This window comes from Equus asinus, chromosome 7, assembly GCF_041296235.1.
Source record: "Equus asinus isolate D_3611 breed Donkey chromosome 7, EquAss-T2T_v2, whole genome shotgun sequence".
Classification (NCBI taxonomy): Eukaryota; Metazoa; Chordata; class Mammalia; order Perissodactyla; family Equidae; genus Equus; species Equus asinus.
Window position 1 is genome coordinate 97,276,494 of NC_091796.1, and position 14,645 is coordinate 97,291,138.

Genomic DNA, 14,645 nt, shown 5'->3' on the forward strand with positions numbered 1-14,645 from the left:
GTTCCGGGGGCGACACGATAGACCGGTGGAGAGGAGGGCATCGCAGCACACAGCCACGTCTGACTTATGTGAACTCACGTATACGTGCGGGGAAAACGCAGGAGAAGGCCAGCCCTGTGCACGGTGCCAGCGATCCTGCCCCTAGGCCTGCCGCCTGAGCAGCGAGATGCGGGGCGGGACCGGCCGCTCCTTCCTCCGCCTCGGTGCCCGCGGCTCTCCTGCCTGGAGCGGGCCCCGCCCACGGGCTCCGATTCCAGCTTCTGATGCTCCTTGCGGAGCTGGGCGCCGCCCACCTGGGGGAGAAGCCGGCGGCGCGTCAGCCTCGAATGAGGCAACTTCTGGGGGAATTTTCCAGAGTAATTTGGATCATGGGAAATTGGGGCCAAAGCCTTGACTTGACGTCTAAATCCTGGGTCAGAAGTGACTTCACCTGTGAGCTGATGGCTTCACCTGGGCTTCACCTTCACCTGAGGGCAGACAGGAGGTGGGAGGGCTGGAAAAGCCAGGAGAAACAGTGGAGGGAGCTGGGGTGTTTGGCCCGGAGGAGAGAAGACTCTGGGGCTTGAGGCCTCACACGCTTGAACTGGGGGAGGGGGACACAAGGCAGAGGGAGAGGAGCAGATTCTGGTTAAAGGTGAGGAACAGCTTGCTCTCTTCAGAGCTGCCCCGCCCTGCAATGGGAGCTCTCTGACACAGGCCCGTCAGGGTGTGGGGAGGGGTTCCCCAGGCTAGGTCAGGCTGCACTGCGGACCCCAAGGCCACTCCCAGCCAACCCAAACCAGTCTCATGCAACTTAAGGCTTCACTCTCCCAGGCTTGTCTCCCAAAGGCATAGATTGCTAAATGTAAAAAAAAAAAAAAAAGCTCCTGGAAATAAGGAACCAGGTCTTTTCTATGTGCTTTCCCAGCAACCAGCAAAGGAGACACAGTGCTGGGTAAATCCTTGTTGAATGAAGGAATGAAAGCAGTGCTTTATCAGAGCAGCAGTTCTCCAAGTTTAGAGGCATCAGAATCGCCTCATGGGCATCTTAAACCACAGAGTGCGGGCCCACCCCCAGGGCTCCTGATTCAGTAGGGCTGAGCTGGGCCTGAGAATTTGTATCACTAGCAAGTTCCCAGGTAACCTTGCTGCAGCTGCAGGGACCACGTTTTGAGACCCTGGATGAGAGGGCTGGTTTCCAGAAGCATGGAAGAGGATTGGGCTGGGGAGATGGGAAGGCAACTGGAGAGGCAGGAAGGTTCCTGAGCACTGAGCCTGGAGACAGCAGCTGAGATGGGGTGGTGGTCATTACAAGTCCCCCAGCCAGTCAGCACCTCAGGCCCCGGAGCCCTCACTTCTCAGCAGCATCTGCATCCAGAGCCCCTTGCTGCCTCTCTGCCTCTGCCGTCTTGCTTTCACATTGTTGTGCACCTTGTCCGGTCCCTTTTTCTTCTGCCCGTCTCCTCGTTTCTCGCTCCCTCCTGCCGCGTACCCCGTTGCTCTCCGACACCTCCCTGGATTGATGGTGTTATCCCCATTTTACAGATGAGAGAGCTGAGGCTCCAAAAGGGCGGACCACCCAGCTGAGAGGCAGAGCTGAGATCTGGGTCTGGGCTCTTCCCAACAAGGCTCTGAAGTTTCCCGGTAATGCCAGGGTGCCGTGTGAAGGGGATGGGGGGGCTCCGGCAGCTGCAGTGACATTTTCAGGGGAAGTGGCTGCCCAGAGGGCCTTCTGTGCTTTCTTTGTGCTTCCTGGTTCTGAACTGGAAAAAAACACTCAGGGGGCAGCCTCACACATGATTCCTGATTCACACAGACACAAAAGAATAAACCCAGCCAAACAAGTCAACAGCCCAGTGCTTACCCTCCCTGCACGGAAAATTCTCCTTTCGCATTTCCACCCAGTCCTTCATAAATGTATTAATAATGCTCCACCCTTATAAAGAAAATACAAGGGAACATGTTTAAAGCAAAAGTACAAAGCCCTGTTTGTGGAGCCCCTGCCTTGCTCTGGGAGACAGTGAGGGTCTACCCTGGCCCTAGGTAGGGAACTCGGGACCCAGAGGAGAGACAACACATGAAGGGTGATTTCAGGAGCCAGGATGGAAGTGTGCACAGCAAGCCACTGTGGGGACACGGAGAACGGGCACTTGGCTCATTCAGAAAGTTCAAGGAAGGCTGCCTGGAGGAGGTGGCACTGAGCCAGGTCTTGCGGGGTGAGTAGGATATAAGTAGCCCGGTAAGGAAGGGTGGGAAGGGCCTTCCAGGCAGCAGGACCCACATAAGCAAAAGTGCAGGGACATGAAGCAGTGTGACGTGCAGGGGAGTGACCAGAATCGTCATATTACAGTTCTGCGGGTCACTCTGTGAGGGTCCCTGAGTCATTAAGAGCTGTGGCCTGAGCTGGTGGTGACGTTTGATTGGTTAGGGGTGGAGGAATGCCCTCATCTCTGCTCTGTGAGCTGCTTGTACGTAGGGCCTCCCATATTCAGGGACAGTTCTTAGGGGTCTGAGCGTGACTGTAGCAGGAGTGGGCACCATGCTGAGGAGCCCAGGGAAAGTGGCCATCACCATCCATGGCACACCCTGCCCACCCTGGCCCTTGGCTCTGCCCTCGGGTTTAACTTGAGGGTAGAGCAAGTGGCTGGAGAACATTCCCCAGACCCTGTCAGGGGCCAAGAGTCAATTGACAACTCCTTACAGGAGGGACCAAGGATGGATGGATGAAGAGACTGATGGATGAATGGATCATGGATGGTAGATGGTCCAGAGAGGCAGGAACATGGCCTCTGGCAGCGTCATGGGCTCCCATTCTCTTTCAGCTCTTTCATCCCACTCCACTTTTCTTTATAACTTTTTAAAAATTCAGGTATAACTGACAGAAAGTACATAAACCTTAAGCGTACAGTGCATGAATTTTTACAGATGTGTACACCCATGCAGCTACCACCAAGACCACAATTCAGAACAGTTCCAACTTCCCAGGAGGCCCTTTTCTGCACTACTTAGAACAGCATCACCTAAACAGGAGCAGCAGCCCACCGTGCCCCCAGGGTGAATCCCCAGTGCCCCCTCATACACTCACTCTCTATGCCCAGAAGTCACCCTGGGGCCTCTTTCCCCATCCACAAGGAACTAGGCCCCAAGCCCTGTCTACTCTGCCTCACCTGGGTCCTCTGTCCTTCCTTACCTGCCCCGCTGTCTCAGCCTGGACTGCTGTAACAGCCTCCAGGTGCTCTGCTCCAGCCACTCCCGGGTCAATTCTCCTCCCACACTGCCACCGCGACCACCTCCACTTAGTGGGGCCTCCTTGAGGATGGTGTGGCCATTCAGTGATTCCTGAAAATTTGCAGGCAGTCACTGTTGACCTGGGTGGTCCCTGTGGCTCTTCGAGGCCGGCTGCCGTCCCTGGGACCCAGAAGGATGCGAATGGTGGGGGCAGGCAATGTGGTAGGAGGAAATGGCCCCATGGTCCCAGAAGCATTCCCCCATAAAGAGAGGATATGACCCAATGGAGAAGAGAAATGGGAGAACGAAGCCTGAACAAAGGGCGGGAAATGCCGTTCTGGGCTGGGAAGCCCCTGGGAGGGGGCTGTGGGACAAAGAGCTCCCCTGGAAACGCTCTCGGGCCTCCCTCCACCTTGGCCCCCAGGGCAGAACCGAAATGCAGGGTCAGGCCAGCTGAGAGTAGACACAGCTCCCGGGTGACATTTGCCAACACTTTCTCCCTTGTGTTGAAAAGTTTTTGGTGAATGCTCCTCACGGCCCTCACTTGACCCATTCCTGCTCTTTTGTCACCTGTGGTCCTAGTTGCCTCTCCTCCAGAAAGTCCTCCTTGAGCCACTCCAGTAAACAGGGTGGGTGCCCCTGCCCTGTGCTGTGATCCCCATGGTCTCTGCCTTCCTGATCACTCATCTAGACTGAGACCGCCCCGGGGGCAGAGATGGTGTCCCATTCACCACTGTGTCCCTGGTTCAGGGCCTGGTACACAGCAGGTGCTCAATAAAACCCCGACGCATGATCAAATGAATGAGCAAATTCCCGAGCAGGATGTGAGAGCCCTTCTCATATGTGTCCTCATCTTCCTGTTCTTGATTCCTCTGTCCCCTCCCTTCGGCCCCCTCCTTTGTGCAGGAGGAGGAGGAGGGGGCGGATGTGCTTGACTGCTGTCCTCAGAAGAACAGGGACAGACACATTGCTGGCTTAGACAGCAGTTCTTTGGGACCTTAATTTTGGAGAGAGAGAAGAGGACAGGAATCAAATCACTTTCTTTTTGTAAATCAGCAAATAAGACAAAGGGAGAAAGCTCTGAGCTAAAGGCCACAAGCCCCAGCCCTGCCAATAATGATCCACCTCATTTCATGAGTGCCTACTGTGTGCCAAGGACCATGCTAGGTGCTTTATTTGCATTATCTCATTTAATCCTCACAACTTCCCTCTAAGAAGGCGTTATTATTATTATTATTGTCATCAACCTCCCCATTATACAGATGAGGACACTGAGGCATAGAGAGCTTAAAACACCTTCCAGGAAAGACCCAGGTCAGATCTGTCTGATCCCAAACCACTCTGCCTGCTGGGCCCCTGGCTGCACCTTCAGGAAGGGGCTGCATTTTCTCCATGGCTCTGCCCCTTCCAGATGCTGCCACATCCACATTTTCTAGAAGGCAACTGCAGCAGGACTTGGCTCATGGCTCCCCAGGAGGCTAACAGTGGGGTCTCAGGAGGAACGGGGGCCCTCCTCCCCAAGTGTGGCCTTCCACACTCAAAGGCCACTGGCAGATAACCCAGGGATGGGCAGGGGCTATGTTGGCAGGAAGTAGCTCACGCTGCACCCGCAGGGGAGTGACTCTTCAGTGTTTGTTAAAAAAAAAATATAGGTTTCCATAAAAAGCATATTATTTAGTTACTAGAAGAAACAGCTTACACTGTTCAAAGTGGCTGCTTCTGGGGAGTGGGTGTGGGGGCCAATGAGGCATGACGTAGGACAGTGTTGTTTTTCATTATGAGTCTTCCAGTGGCATTAGTATTTTTAACCAAAATTTTATTTTTTTAAAAAGAGAGCATGTCAAGTCAAACACTCTTTCTCAACTTATAAATACATATATTTCTTTCTTTTTCCTTCCCCTCTACCACTTCTATCTCTGCTCCATTTTTTTCCAGGAAGAAAAAGTCTTGGGCATCCTGGTGTGGCACAAAGTCCAGAGTGGAGTCTCGGGGATGGTGGGCATGGAGGTGGATGGGCTGCCCTTCCATGGCACCTGCGCCCAGATGATCCAGAAGCTGGTGGACGTCACCACGGTCCACGTGTGACCATGTGTGTTACAGGCGTGTGGAGTGCATACCAGATGGCCATGCCTGGATCTAGGGAGGAGTTCCCTGGGGGCCCCCAGCTTCTTTCCACAATAGCCTCGCAAATAAACACTGGCCCTGGGTGAGCAAGCTACTGTACCCTCGCCTGGGATGCTGTGGGCCCTCTTCCTGGGGGCGGGGATGGGGAGTCTGCAGGCAATGTGGACCAAGGAAAACATTTCTCCGGGGTTCCCGGTTTTTGCTTTTAAAGAGCTAGAGGCATGGATTTCAACCCTCCTTCACCCTGACTTCTTCAGGCCACCCACGTGGTCTGCTCTGAGAGTCTCTGACCAGTCATTTAGGGGGACACCAGTGAAAAAGAACTGCCGGGCAGACGCAAGAGTGGGATTTACCAGGGCCATGAATAATCCCCTAGGCTAATTAAGAAATAGTGAAATGTACAAATGTATAGTGTACATTTACGAAGGCTGGGGCTTGACTAAAGGTTTACTCACCACCGCCACCACCAAAATGTTTATACCTTTGAAATGCTCTCTTTTTCAAACAGCATTTTGTTTACTTAGGCAGAAGATCCCTCGAGCCTTACATTTGTGGCCATCACCTCCCTTCTCTCCCTCATCTCCCTTTCCCCCCACACTTCCTGAGCCCCCATCTCAGAGCCTGACACTTCTCCTACCTCCTCCGCATCTGCTCCCCTGGGGCCCAGAGCCAGCCTCTTTGCTCTCCCTGCATTGGAGGGTGGACACACTCCTGTAGCCTGGGGGGTAGGTCAGGACTTTCCAGGGCTGAGGTCACTCAGAGTCCTCCTGGACAACTCTCGTCATTTGTCCTTATCTCCTTCGCAACCTCCCACTGCACATTTCCCGACAAAATCAGGAGCGGGGTCACCGACCACATCCCGTTACACTCCCGTGTTGAACCAGTGCAATATCTTGTGCTACTTCACGGCTGAGTGAGCGCTGGCTCATCCGGGGGTGGGGGGGGGGACAGTCCTGCTTCTCAGCTAGGGCCCCAAATGTTTTATTGGGCCTGCTTAGTTTTATTTCCTTAAACATGTCTAGTCTGATTCTTTATAGGGCATTAGTTGTGGAGCGTAGAAAACATACTGTAGAAATTACCCCTAAATCATACACTCACCAGTGAAGCCAAGGTATACAGTAAAGTGACGTGGGGTTAACTTCCAATTTTCCCTACACAGGGGCGTGGTGAATCCTCTGGCCAGAAGGAGCTGGGGTGGGGGCTGTCCGGACCTCCCTTTGTCATTCTGCCTCGGAGTCCCCACCTATAGGTCTGTGCTGCTGCTGCTGTGGCGTCAGGCCTGACGTGCCCATTGTCATGGGCTCACAGCTCACTGAAGTGCCTCAGTTCACAGCCTCACTGGCCCGGTCTCCTCCAATTATAGTGTTTGCCCCGATTGGAGACTGCAGAGCTCCATGTAATGGGAGCCTCTGGCGTCTTTGAAATCTTGATGGCTAAAAGAAAGAAAACATCACTCCGGTAAAGCTGCCAGCACTCTTCTGACTCATATTTTGGGGGAAGACACTAATGGGCCTTTGGTTTTGCAATAGTAACAGCAGAATTCTGTCCCGGCGTGGGGAAGTTTGAGGCATGACCACGTAGAGGTTATTGTCGCTGTGGGCAGAAGTTTATGGGGAGATGATTAAGTTGTTGGAGAAAGAGGCTGAGACTCAGATGGGGCCCAGAGAAGGCTGAGAGTAGGGGTCCTGCTCAGGGGTGAGACATCCAAAGGCCCCCCTGCAGGGAGAGCAGGCCCGTGGCCTTGCAGCAGAAGCCAAGGGGCAACGGCAGGCTGGGAGAAGACCCCTTAGCAGAGTCCAGCCCAGGGATCACTAGAGCTCTGAGTTCCAGGATCCGGTTTTAATGCTTTTCTGTTCCACAATATGAGTCCTGCTGAGGCCTTTAGTAAAGTTTTGCTCAAGTTCATCCTAGTCTTGGCTGTGCTTTGGGGAAGGGCCTGTGTCCATGTCTAGGGTGGACATATTGCAACCTGGAGAAGTGGGTTACAAGGGACAAGAGGTGACCTACAGGGAATGGTGGGGTGGCCCAGGGTGGGAGATGGGCTGGCACGTCCACCATGGTGGATTCATGGGGCATGTGAGCATCCCTGGGCATTTCCAGGAATGTTGGGCTGGCGGGGATCCTGGTAAACAGTACCTAGGATGCTCTGTGGGTATTCAGGGTCAGGCTGGAGACCTTGGGCACATGGAGGTCCATATGCCCCACAGATCCTGCAGGTGGGACTTGAAGGTAAGCGAGCCAGCTAAGGGGGTCAGGGCTCCTTAACTCCCTGGCTGTCCTCTGGCCAAGTGCCACTCATGGCTCAGCTGAGCAAGGCATTCCTCTGAGATCATTTCCTGCCTCTCATTGCACAGGCCCTACTGACCACCAGCCTCACCTTCATCCAACCCACTGCATTCTGCCCATTCCACGTGGGTTCCTCTGGCTCCACAATGAAGTCTAACTCTCAGGTTCAAAAGACTTCTGCTCCAGACAGGATGGAGAAGATGCAGCTTAATAGCAATTCACATAAACTCAATATATGTTTGCAATGTGATATGCTTGCCAGAAAAGCTAATGCATCAGTAGGAGTACAGTGAAGTAAACGGTTCCTTTCTCCTTGCTGCAAGTCAGAAGACTTAGTCTCGCTTCAGACCCAAGCATCACATTTGAAAAAGTGGGTTTTGTTCATACGAGGTACAGGAAGATGAGTGCTTAAAACCCAAGTGGAGGTGGCTTGAAGAGCTGTCTTTCAGAGACTGGCCAGATGTTCACCAATTCTGCTTCCTCTTCCTGCATACATAGGAAAACTACATTCCCCAGCCTTCTTTGCAGTTAGGTTGGGGCCGTGTGACCAGAACCTAGCCAATGGAGTGTGAGTAGCAGGGATATCAACCACTTCCAGACTTGGCCATAAACCTCCCCTGAGATTCTCTTTGTGCTGCTTCCCCTACCTGTGTGAATGGAAGGAGAAGACTCCAAGATATGGAACCTCTTGATGGGAGGATCCTGAATCACTGCTATCACCTGGGAAAAGACTTGCCAGAAAGCAGCCACTCATTGGATGTTGCATGAACAGGAGATAAACTTTTACTGTTTTAAGGCACTGTGATTTGGGGGTATATTTGTTCCTGCAGAATAATCCAGCCTTGTCTAGTACAAGCTTGGGAGGTTTAACACTGAGAAGTAGGATATGAGAGTTGTCTTCAAATATCAGTACCTGAAGAGCCATGTGGCTCCAGAGGCCAGAAGTAAGGCCAGTGGGAAAAGTGGTTCCACTTTGGCTCATTAGGAGTGAAGATTTTCTGCCCGACCTTGGAATGACTTGTCTTGGGTAGTAGAAAATTTGTGTTATTAGTGGTATTTGTAGAGAAACTGGACCATCATTTTGAAGGGACATACATGGGATCAGTCATGGAGAGGGAATTGGATATCATGACCTCGACCGTACATTCCAGCACTGATAGCAAATGTCTAATCCAGCAGTGTCCTTTTGAGAGTTGAATTAAAGCAAATGGAATTGAAATCCCACCATTTCCTCAGAGCGCTGGGCACCACTGTGACCCCAGGGTGATTGCCATCAAAGACCATCATCTTGCCAGATGAATTCCTGGAGGCTGCAGGATCACCAGTTGTGAGGAGCAAGTTTTTCAGAAAAGCATTGAACCAAGAGCGCCAGATTCTGTCTCTCTCTTGGTTGTACCAGCCAGAGGAAAGCAGCAGATGGGGAAGTATTCTGTGCTGAAAATTTCTCCCACTCTTGTCTGGCTAACCCACAGACCAGTGTGTGTAAACAGGAAGATGAGCCGTCATCTTGCTAAGCAACAGTGGTGAATAAGAAAGGAATCTAATGGCTTCTGCCACCTTTAGTCCAAACCAGATGGACCTTTCTCAGGAGAGAAAGGAGTCTTAAGTCTCAATAATATCCTCACTTAGTCTGTTTAGAAGAAGGATTGACTCTTCCGGAACACTCCAGAACTCCAGGAATCTGACCCAGAAAGGGATTAAGTGACCAAAGCCAAATTTACATTTTAATATGACGCAGTTAATCCTTGGTGATAAACAGGGACTCTACCACTATTGAGAAGATGCTGCAGCCTAAAAAGTCTGGTCAACAAATGTGGGCCTCCCCAAACAAAACCCAAGCAATGCGGACAGCCCCGGAGAGATGAGTGCAACGGGCCTTTCTGCTTTGACAATCTCTAGTGAGAAGGGGATGGTATGGTCTGATCAAGCCCTCCCTTGCTATGGGAAGCAGCTACTCGGCAGGTAGAAGGGGTCATGTGTCCAAGGACAGAGGGAGTGATATTCTCCAAACCACAGGCCTGGGCTCTGTCCTCAAAAGGGAGGTGGGCAAGTTAAGTCCCAGAGTAGATTTGCAACAACATGCTGAAGAGCTGAAGACACTGTATGAATCTCAAGAGGAGGGAGAGAAGACCCCCGCTTCACTTGAGGGAGTCGGGGAGCAGAATTCACCACCTCAAGATGTCTCTTTGGCATGAGGATTATTTTGGGCTTGTTATTTTTTTAAAAGCTACAGACATGGGAGAAACTCTGAATACCAAGTAGAAGTTACCCTTTGTAAGAGACATTTACATTTGTAAGGGAAATCTCCATTTGTAACGACATCTCCCTCTCTGTACCAGGAAGAGGGGGGTGACTTTATCTCTAGAAACTCTTATCAATGCAGAAGACAAGGACTTAAATCTGCATAATAGACTTATTCTTGTTTACTGTCCTTTTCTAGTAATCTCCCAGAACTGATGCCCCCCACCCCCAACATCCTCCTTTACCTTTGTCTGAAGATGGTATTTAAGATGGCAACCTCGGCCATTCTGGCCAGTTACTCAGTTTCCCTGGGTCTCTCCCATGTACACATGTTATAAAGCTTTGTTTGATTTTCTCCTGTTAGTCTGTCTCATGTCAGTTTAACTCTTAGACCAGCCAGAAGGACCTAGAGGATAGAGGAAGTGTCTTCCTCCCCTACAGTTTGGCGATGAGGAGGGGATTCCCCTACAAGGGCTTGATCCTTCTTGGCCATTGTTGGGTGATCAAGGGCAAATCCCCTAATTGCTCTGTTTGAGTTTTCTCTGAGAAGGTCAATCCCTGGACTTTCCTGATTCTTTTGGGTGCTTCAAGGGCCCTCTAGATCGCCCTGGTGTTCAAAGACCCCTCACCCCCATAAGGATGGCAGCACACTCCAGCTGTGGCTGGTTACTTTGCTTTATTTGCAGACTCAAGTTTGCTACACAATTCCATTGCACAGTCCAAAATTCGCATACTTGGCATAAAAGAGAGGACAATACAAAAATACAACTCTTGATAGTAAATGGAAATGCCTTCAGCTCATCCTAGTCCATCCCAGTGGGAATGGCCATGTTGAAGGTCAAAAGAGGGGAAAGTGCTGTGGAATGACGAAGCCTGGAGGGCTCAACCAGTGCCGTTGCCCCAGTAAGATCAGGGGCTGGCACTGGGGGTGGGGGTGGGGGGGACTCTTCTTGGCTGTGTAGCCATTTCTGCCACCTTCAGACCTGGTCACGTCCTCCTCCAGGAATGGGAAGAGAACTTCCCCAAGTTATGGGAGGCCCACCGTAAGGGCCAAGTGTGGCCCTGGGGCCCCAGTAACCACACTTCCCTGTGGTACATCCAGCCTGGGCTATCTGCTTCTGGGCACCCCTGATGGGAGGGTTAAGAGACTCAGGGTATGTCTACTTCTTGGAGATGGGGGAAGGGAAGGGAAGAGAGATCGAGGAGGAGATTCTCCCTGGCTCTCCCTTTAGCAGATTCCTGAAATAGTCTACTGATGTCAGCTTCTACCTTCCCAGGCTTGAGTCCACCTTGCTCCTTGGCTGTAAGGAGCTTGAATCCCAGGCTTTTGAGGCAAGTCAGGAAATCTGAAGGGCTAGCATTTCTATAAAGGTGGGAAGGTCCCTAGAGCAGCAAGAAGCTCTTCTGGTCCTTGGTATATTCACTAGGCTGGGGCTCAACATCGTCAGGCACAAAGCTACCGGAGAGATGAGCCCTGTACCCAGCGTTCCAGGACAGAAAAAAAGATGGCGGTCAGTACCCTGGCCGGCACATGGCCCACAGGCCCACTATCACTCTCCAGGTGGGACAGGTGGGACATCTGGCAAAGGAGCGGTGCTGGGAGGACAGAGGAGGCAAGGTGAGCCAAGGGCCACCTCCTCTCCTTGGCCTATGTAAACCATAGTGGAGCTAAACCCCAGGCCTTTGTGCTGAGAGATGGCAGAGAGCACGTCTCTGTTTTGTTTGTTTTGTTGTATCTAAGAACTTGGGGAGAATGTCATGCTCTTCTCTGAGGCTGCTAAACACTCCACAGTGTGTGAGGCTGGGGACAGAGGCAGGGGCTGGGGGGTAACACTGCCAGCAGTCACATGACCCTAGCCTCCACGTCTTGGCACACAGCTTTCATGGAGACCCTGGCATTTTAACCGTGAACGCATACATATACACACACTTACACACTCCCCGGCTTCTGGATCTGGTGCTTCTGGGCAGATGGAAACAGAAAATGAATTAGGAGGAATTGTGTGTAGAGAACTCGGTAGACAGCCTGGCTTTAGGCCTCTGTCCCGACACCTGAGCGTCAGTACTGACTTTTTAAAGAACCACAGACATCGCCCCAGGGAGGCCCAGGGAGCCTTGGGATTTGTTCTCCATCAGCCTTGGGGCTTGGGGAATCTGCTCAACTCTCTCTGTGAAATTGTGACGGGGCTGGAGTTGGGGTCTCTCTGCCTGTCACTCCTCCCACTGTCCCCATTCCCCGCACTCCCAGTGCCCCAAATGCCTCTCCACCTTCCTTCTCCCCATCCAACCTCCTGGCCCCACTCATCTTCCTTCCCACCCTTTTGTGGGGTGGGACTCAAGTGTTATCCATGACATACAGTTTCATGTGTCACCTCCTCAGATAACACCAGTGCGTTTGGACGGAGGTCATCTGTGACAACAACAGCACTGGAAAGCCCTGGCAGGTGCACACGCAGGCACCCACCCTCATCTCCCAAGCCCCCTTTCTCCATGTCCTCGCACTCTTCACCCCCCACCCCAGCTTCCCTCTGAAAACCTCCTGGAGATGACAGTTCACTGTGTTCCTCCCACCAGCAGCCCAGCTGGCAGGAGACGATACCCATGAGCTGGGGGCTTACCCCCACACTCAAAAGCCCCATCGAGCTCAGCAACTAGAGCAGGCTGCCTGGAACCGGAGAGGTCTTGCTGCAGCACAGGTCCAGGCCCAGTGACCCAGGCCCATCGTCCCCTCCAGCAGAAAGAGGCGCTGCACTTGGCAAAGTGGGCAGCGGCCGACAAGCAAGCTCAGGCCTCACTTCGCCCCACACCTGACCCGGGCTAGGCCAGCCCACCTGTGGGGGACCCTCCCACTCCAGATGAGTTAGGGGTCTGGAAGGCCGAGTGGAGCTTCATCAACAGCTCCGGCTCCTCACTTTTCCCAGAGGCCTCGGGGGCGCCCAGCGGGTAGGCCTCCCTGGCCCGGCTGGTCCTGGAGCAGGTGAGGAAGGCCAGGCAGGCTCCTCGGAGGCGGGCCAAGTCCCGGTGGGTGGTCTCGCTGACGAAGCAGTACAGCACGGGGTCGGCAACGCAGTTGAAGCTGGTGAGGAGCAGCGAGAAGTGATAGGCATTGAAGATGCCCGTGGCAAACTCGCAGCTGGACTCCCAGAGGCTGCGCACGAGCAGCAGCACATGGTAAGGCAGGAAGCAGGCCAGGAAGATGACCACGGTGCTGAGCACCAGCCGCTGGATCTGGTCCTTGCGGCTCTTCTGGGTGCCGTGGCTCCGGCGCACGGCCCGCAGGATGCCCTGATAGGAGGCCAGCAGCAGGCAGATGGGGAAGAGGAAGCCCACCAGGAAGCGGTAGTAGTTGATGCTGCGTTGCCATGCCTCCAAGGGGTAGTGCTCAAAGCAGACGCGGTGCTGGTTCTCGTCCTCCACGACCTCCTTGTGCATGAGGAAGTAGACGCTGGTCAGCAGCTCCTTGACCCAGATGACCACGCTGACGCTCACGGCCGCCTTCAGGGTGCGGAATTGGTGGAAGCGGAAGGGATGGGCCACGGCCAGGTAGCGGTCGATGGAGATGCAGCAGAGGAAGCCCACGCTGATGTAGATGTTCTCGTAGAGGAGGATGCCGCACACCTGGCAGGACAGGTCTCCGTGCGACCAGTGGTCGTGCTGCAACACGTATTGCAGCCAGAAGGGGAGTGAGCAGATGTAGAAGAGGTCGGCCACTGTCAGGTTGCACAGGTACACGCCCAGCTCGTTCCGGGCCTTGATCTGCAGGTAGCCGAAGTAGAGGGACAAGCAGTTGGCCGGGAAGCCCACTACCAGCACTGTGACATAGACCACCGGGGCCAGCGTCTGGTGGATGGTGTGGTCGATGGTACAGCTCAGCGAGGAGTTGTCTGTGGTGATGTTCCCCATCTTTGGGCCTGAAGGGGCCTCACCACTCATGGGCTCAGAGAAAAGGCCAATCTCTCTACCGCCATCTTGTTTATGGGATGTGGTTCAAGCTGGATCAAACATTGGGCCTCACTGGCGGTGAGTAAGCCCCTGAAAGCCAAAGGCAGGAAAGGCTTAGAATAATAGGAGCCAACATTGATACACCACCTACCATGTGTCAGGCACTGCTCTAAGTGCCTCATTTAATTTAGAGGAGGATCCAGCCAACCAACTGCAACTCAACTGGTATATCCGAATGGGTCACACACCAAGACACAGAAATGTAGCTTATGTCTCCCCATCCACCTTCCTAGGCTTCCTGTTTCTTGTTACTCTCCTGGTCCCTCAGTGCAGCAAGCAAGCCCAGGAGCTCTTGTGAGCATGTGCCCATCCCAAGCCCAGCTCTCCAAGGGAAGCTCGAGGTAAAGATGAATTCCAACCCACATGCAACAATGAGGGCCCCAGAATTTTCTTCTGCAGCAATAAGCATCATTCACATTTTTCCTACTTGCTCATGGGAAAATATGAGGTCGGTAACACTGAGGCCACAGCCTCTCCTGGAGGCCTCTCCAGACAGCATGGAAGAGGCCCAACCTTGTCCACGTCCCACTGTGCTCTGGCAAGAAACAAAGGCGGGGCTTCCCGCAGGGCACTGCCTGGAGTCTGGGTGCTCATCAGCAGGTACCACCTCCCTTCTCCTCCGTGGAGCTTGGGGACCCAGCGTGGGGACAGCACAGGACCAGGGACTGACACGTGAGCACCAGGTCAAGGTCAGCCACTTACGAGCTGAGCAAGTCATTTACCCTTCCTGAGCCTCAGTTTCCTCATCCGTAAAATGGGGATAAAAACGCCTGCCCCTGGGGTCA

At 53.2% G+C, this 14,645-nt stretch overlaps 2 protein-coding genes across 10 annotated transcripts in view; one reads left to right on the top strand and one right to left on the bottom strand.

Moving 5' to 3' along the window:
- DGLUCY (D-glutamate cyclase) overlaps positions 1-10,219 on the top strand; it is a gene marked incomplete at its 5' end in the record, with an annotated part of 50,621 nt that extends 40,402 nt beyond the window's left edge. Inside the window, 2 exon segments of the mRNA XM_070514542.1 lie at positions 5,143-5,413; positions 7,686-10,219. Of these exon segments, the coding sequence (XP_070370643.1) occupies positions 5,143-5,292 (150 nt within the window).
- Positions 10,220-10,516: 297 nt separating this feature from the next.
- GPR68 (G protein-coupled receptor 68) overlaps positions 10,517-14,645 on the bottom strand; it is a 28,456-nt gene continuing 24,327 nt past the window's right edge. For 6 of the 9 annotated variants that reach the window (XM_044774213.2, XM_070514206.1, XM_014832134.3 and 3 more), the window contains exon 2: positions 10,517-13,890. In XM_044774213.2, coding sequence (XP_044630148.1) covers positions 12,676-13,791 — 1,116 coding nt within the window. In that variant the 5' untranslated portion in view covers positions 13,792-13,890 and the 3' untranslated portion in view covers positions 10,517-12,675. The remainder of the gene's footprint in view (positions 13,891-14,645) is intronic. The other 3 variants (XM_044774216.2, XM_070514205.1, XM_044774215.2) reach the window with 1 other exon arrangement.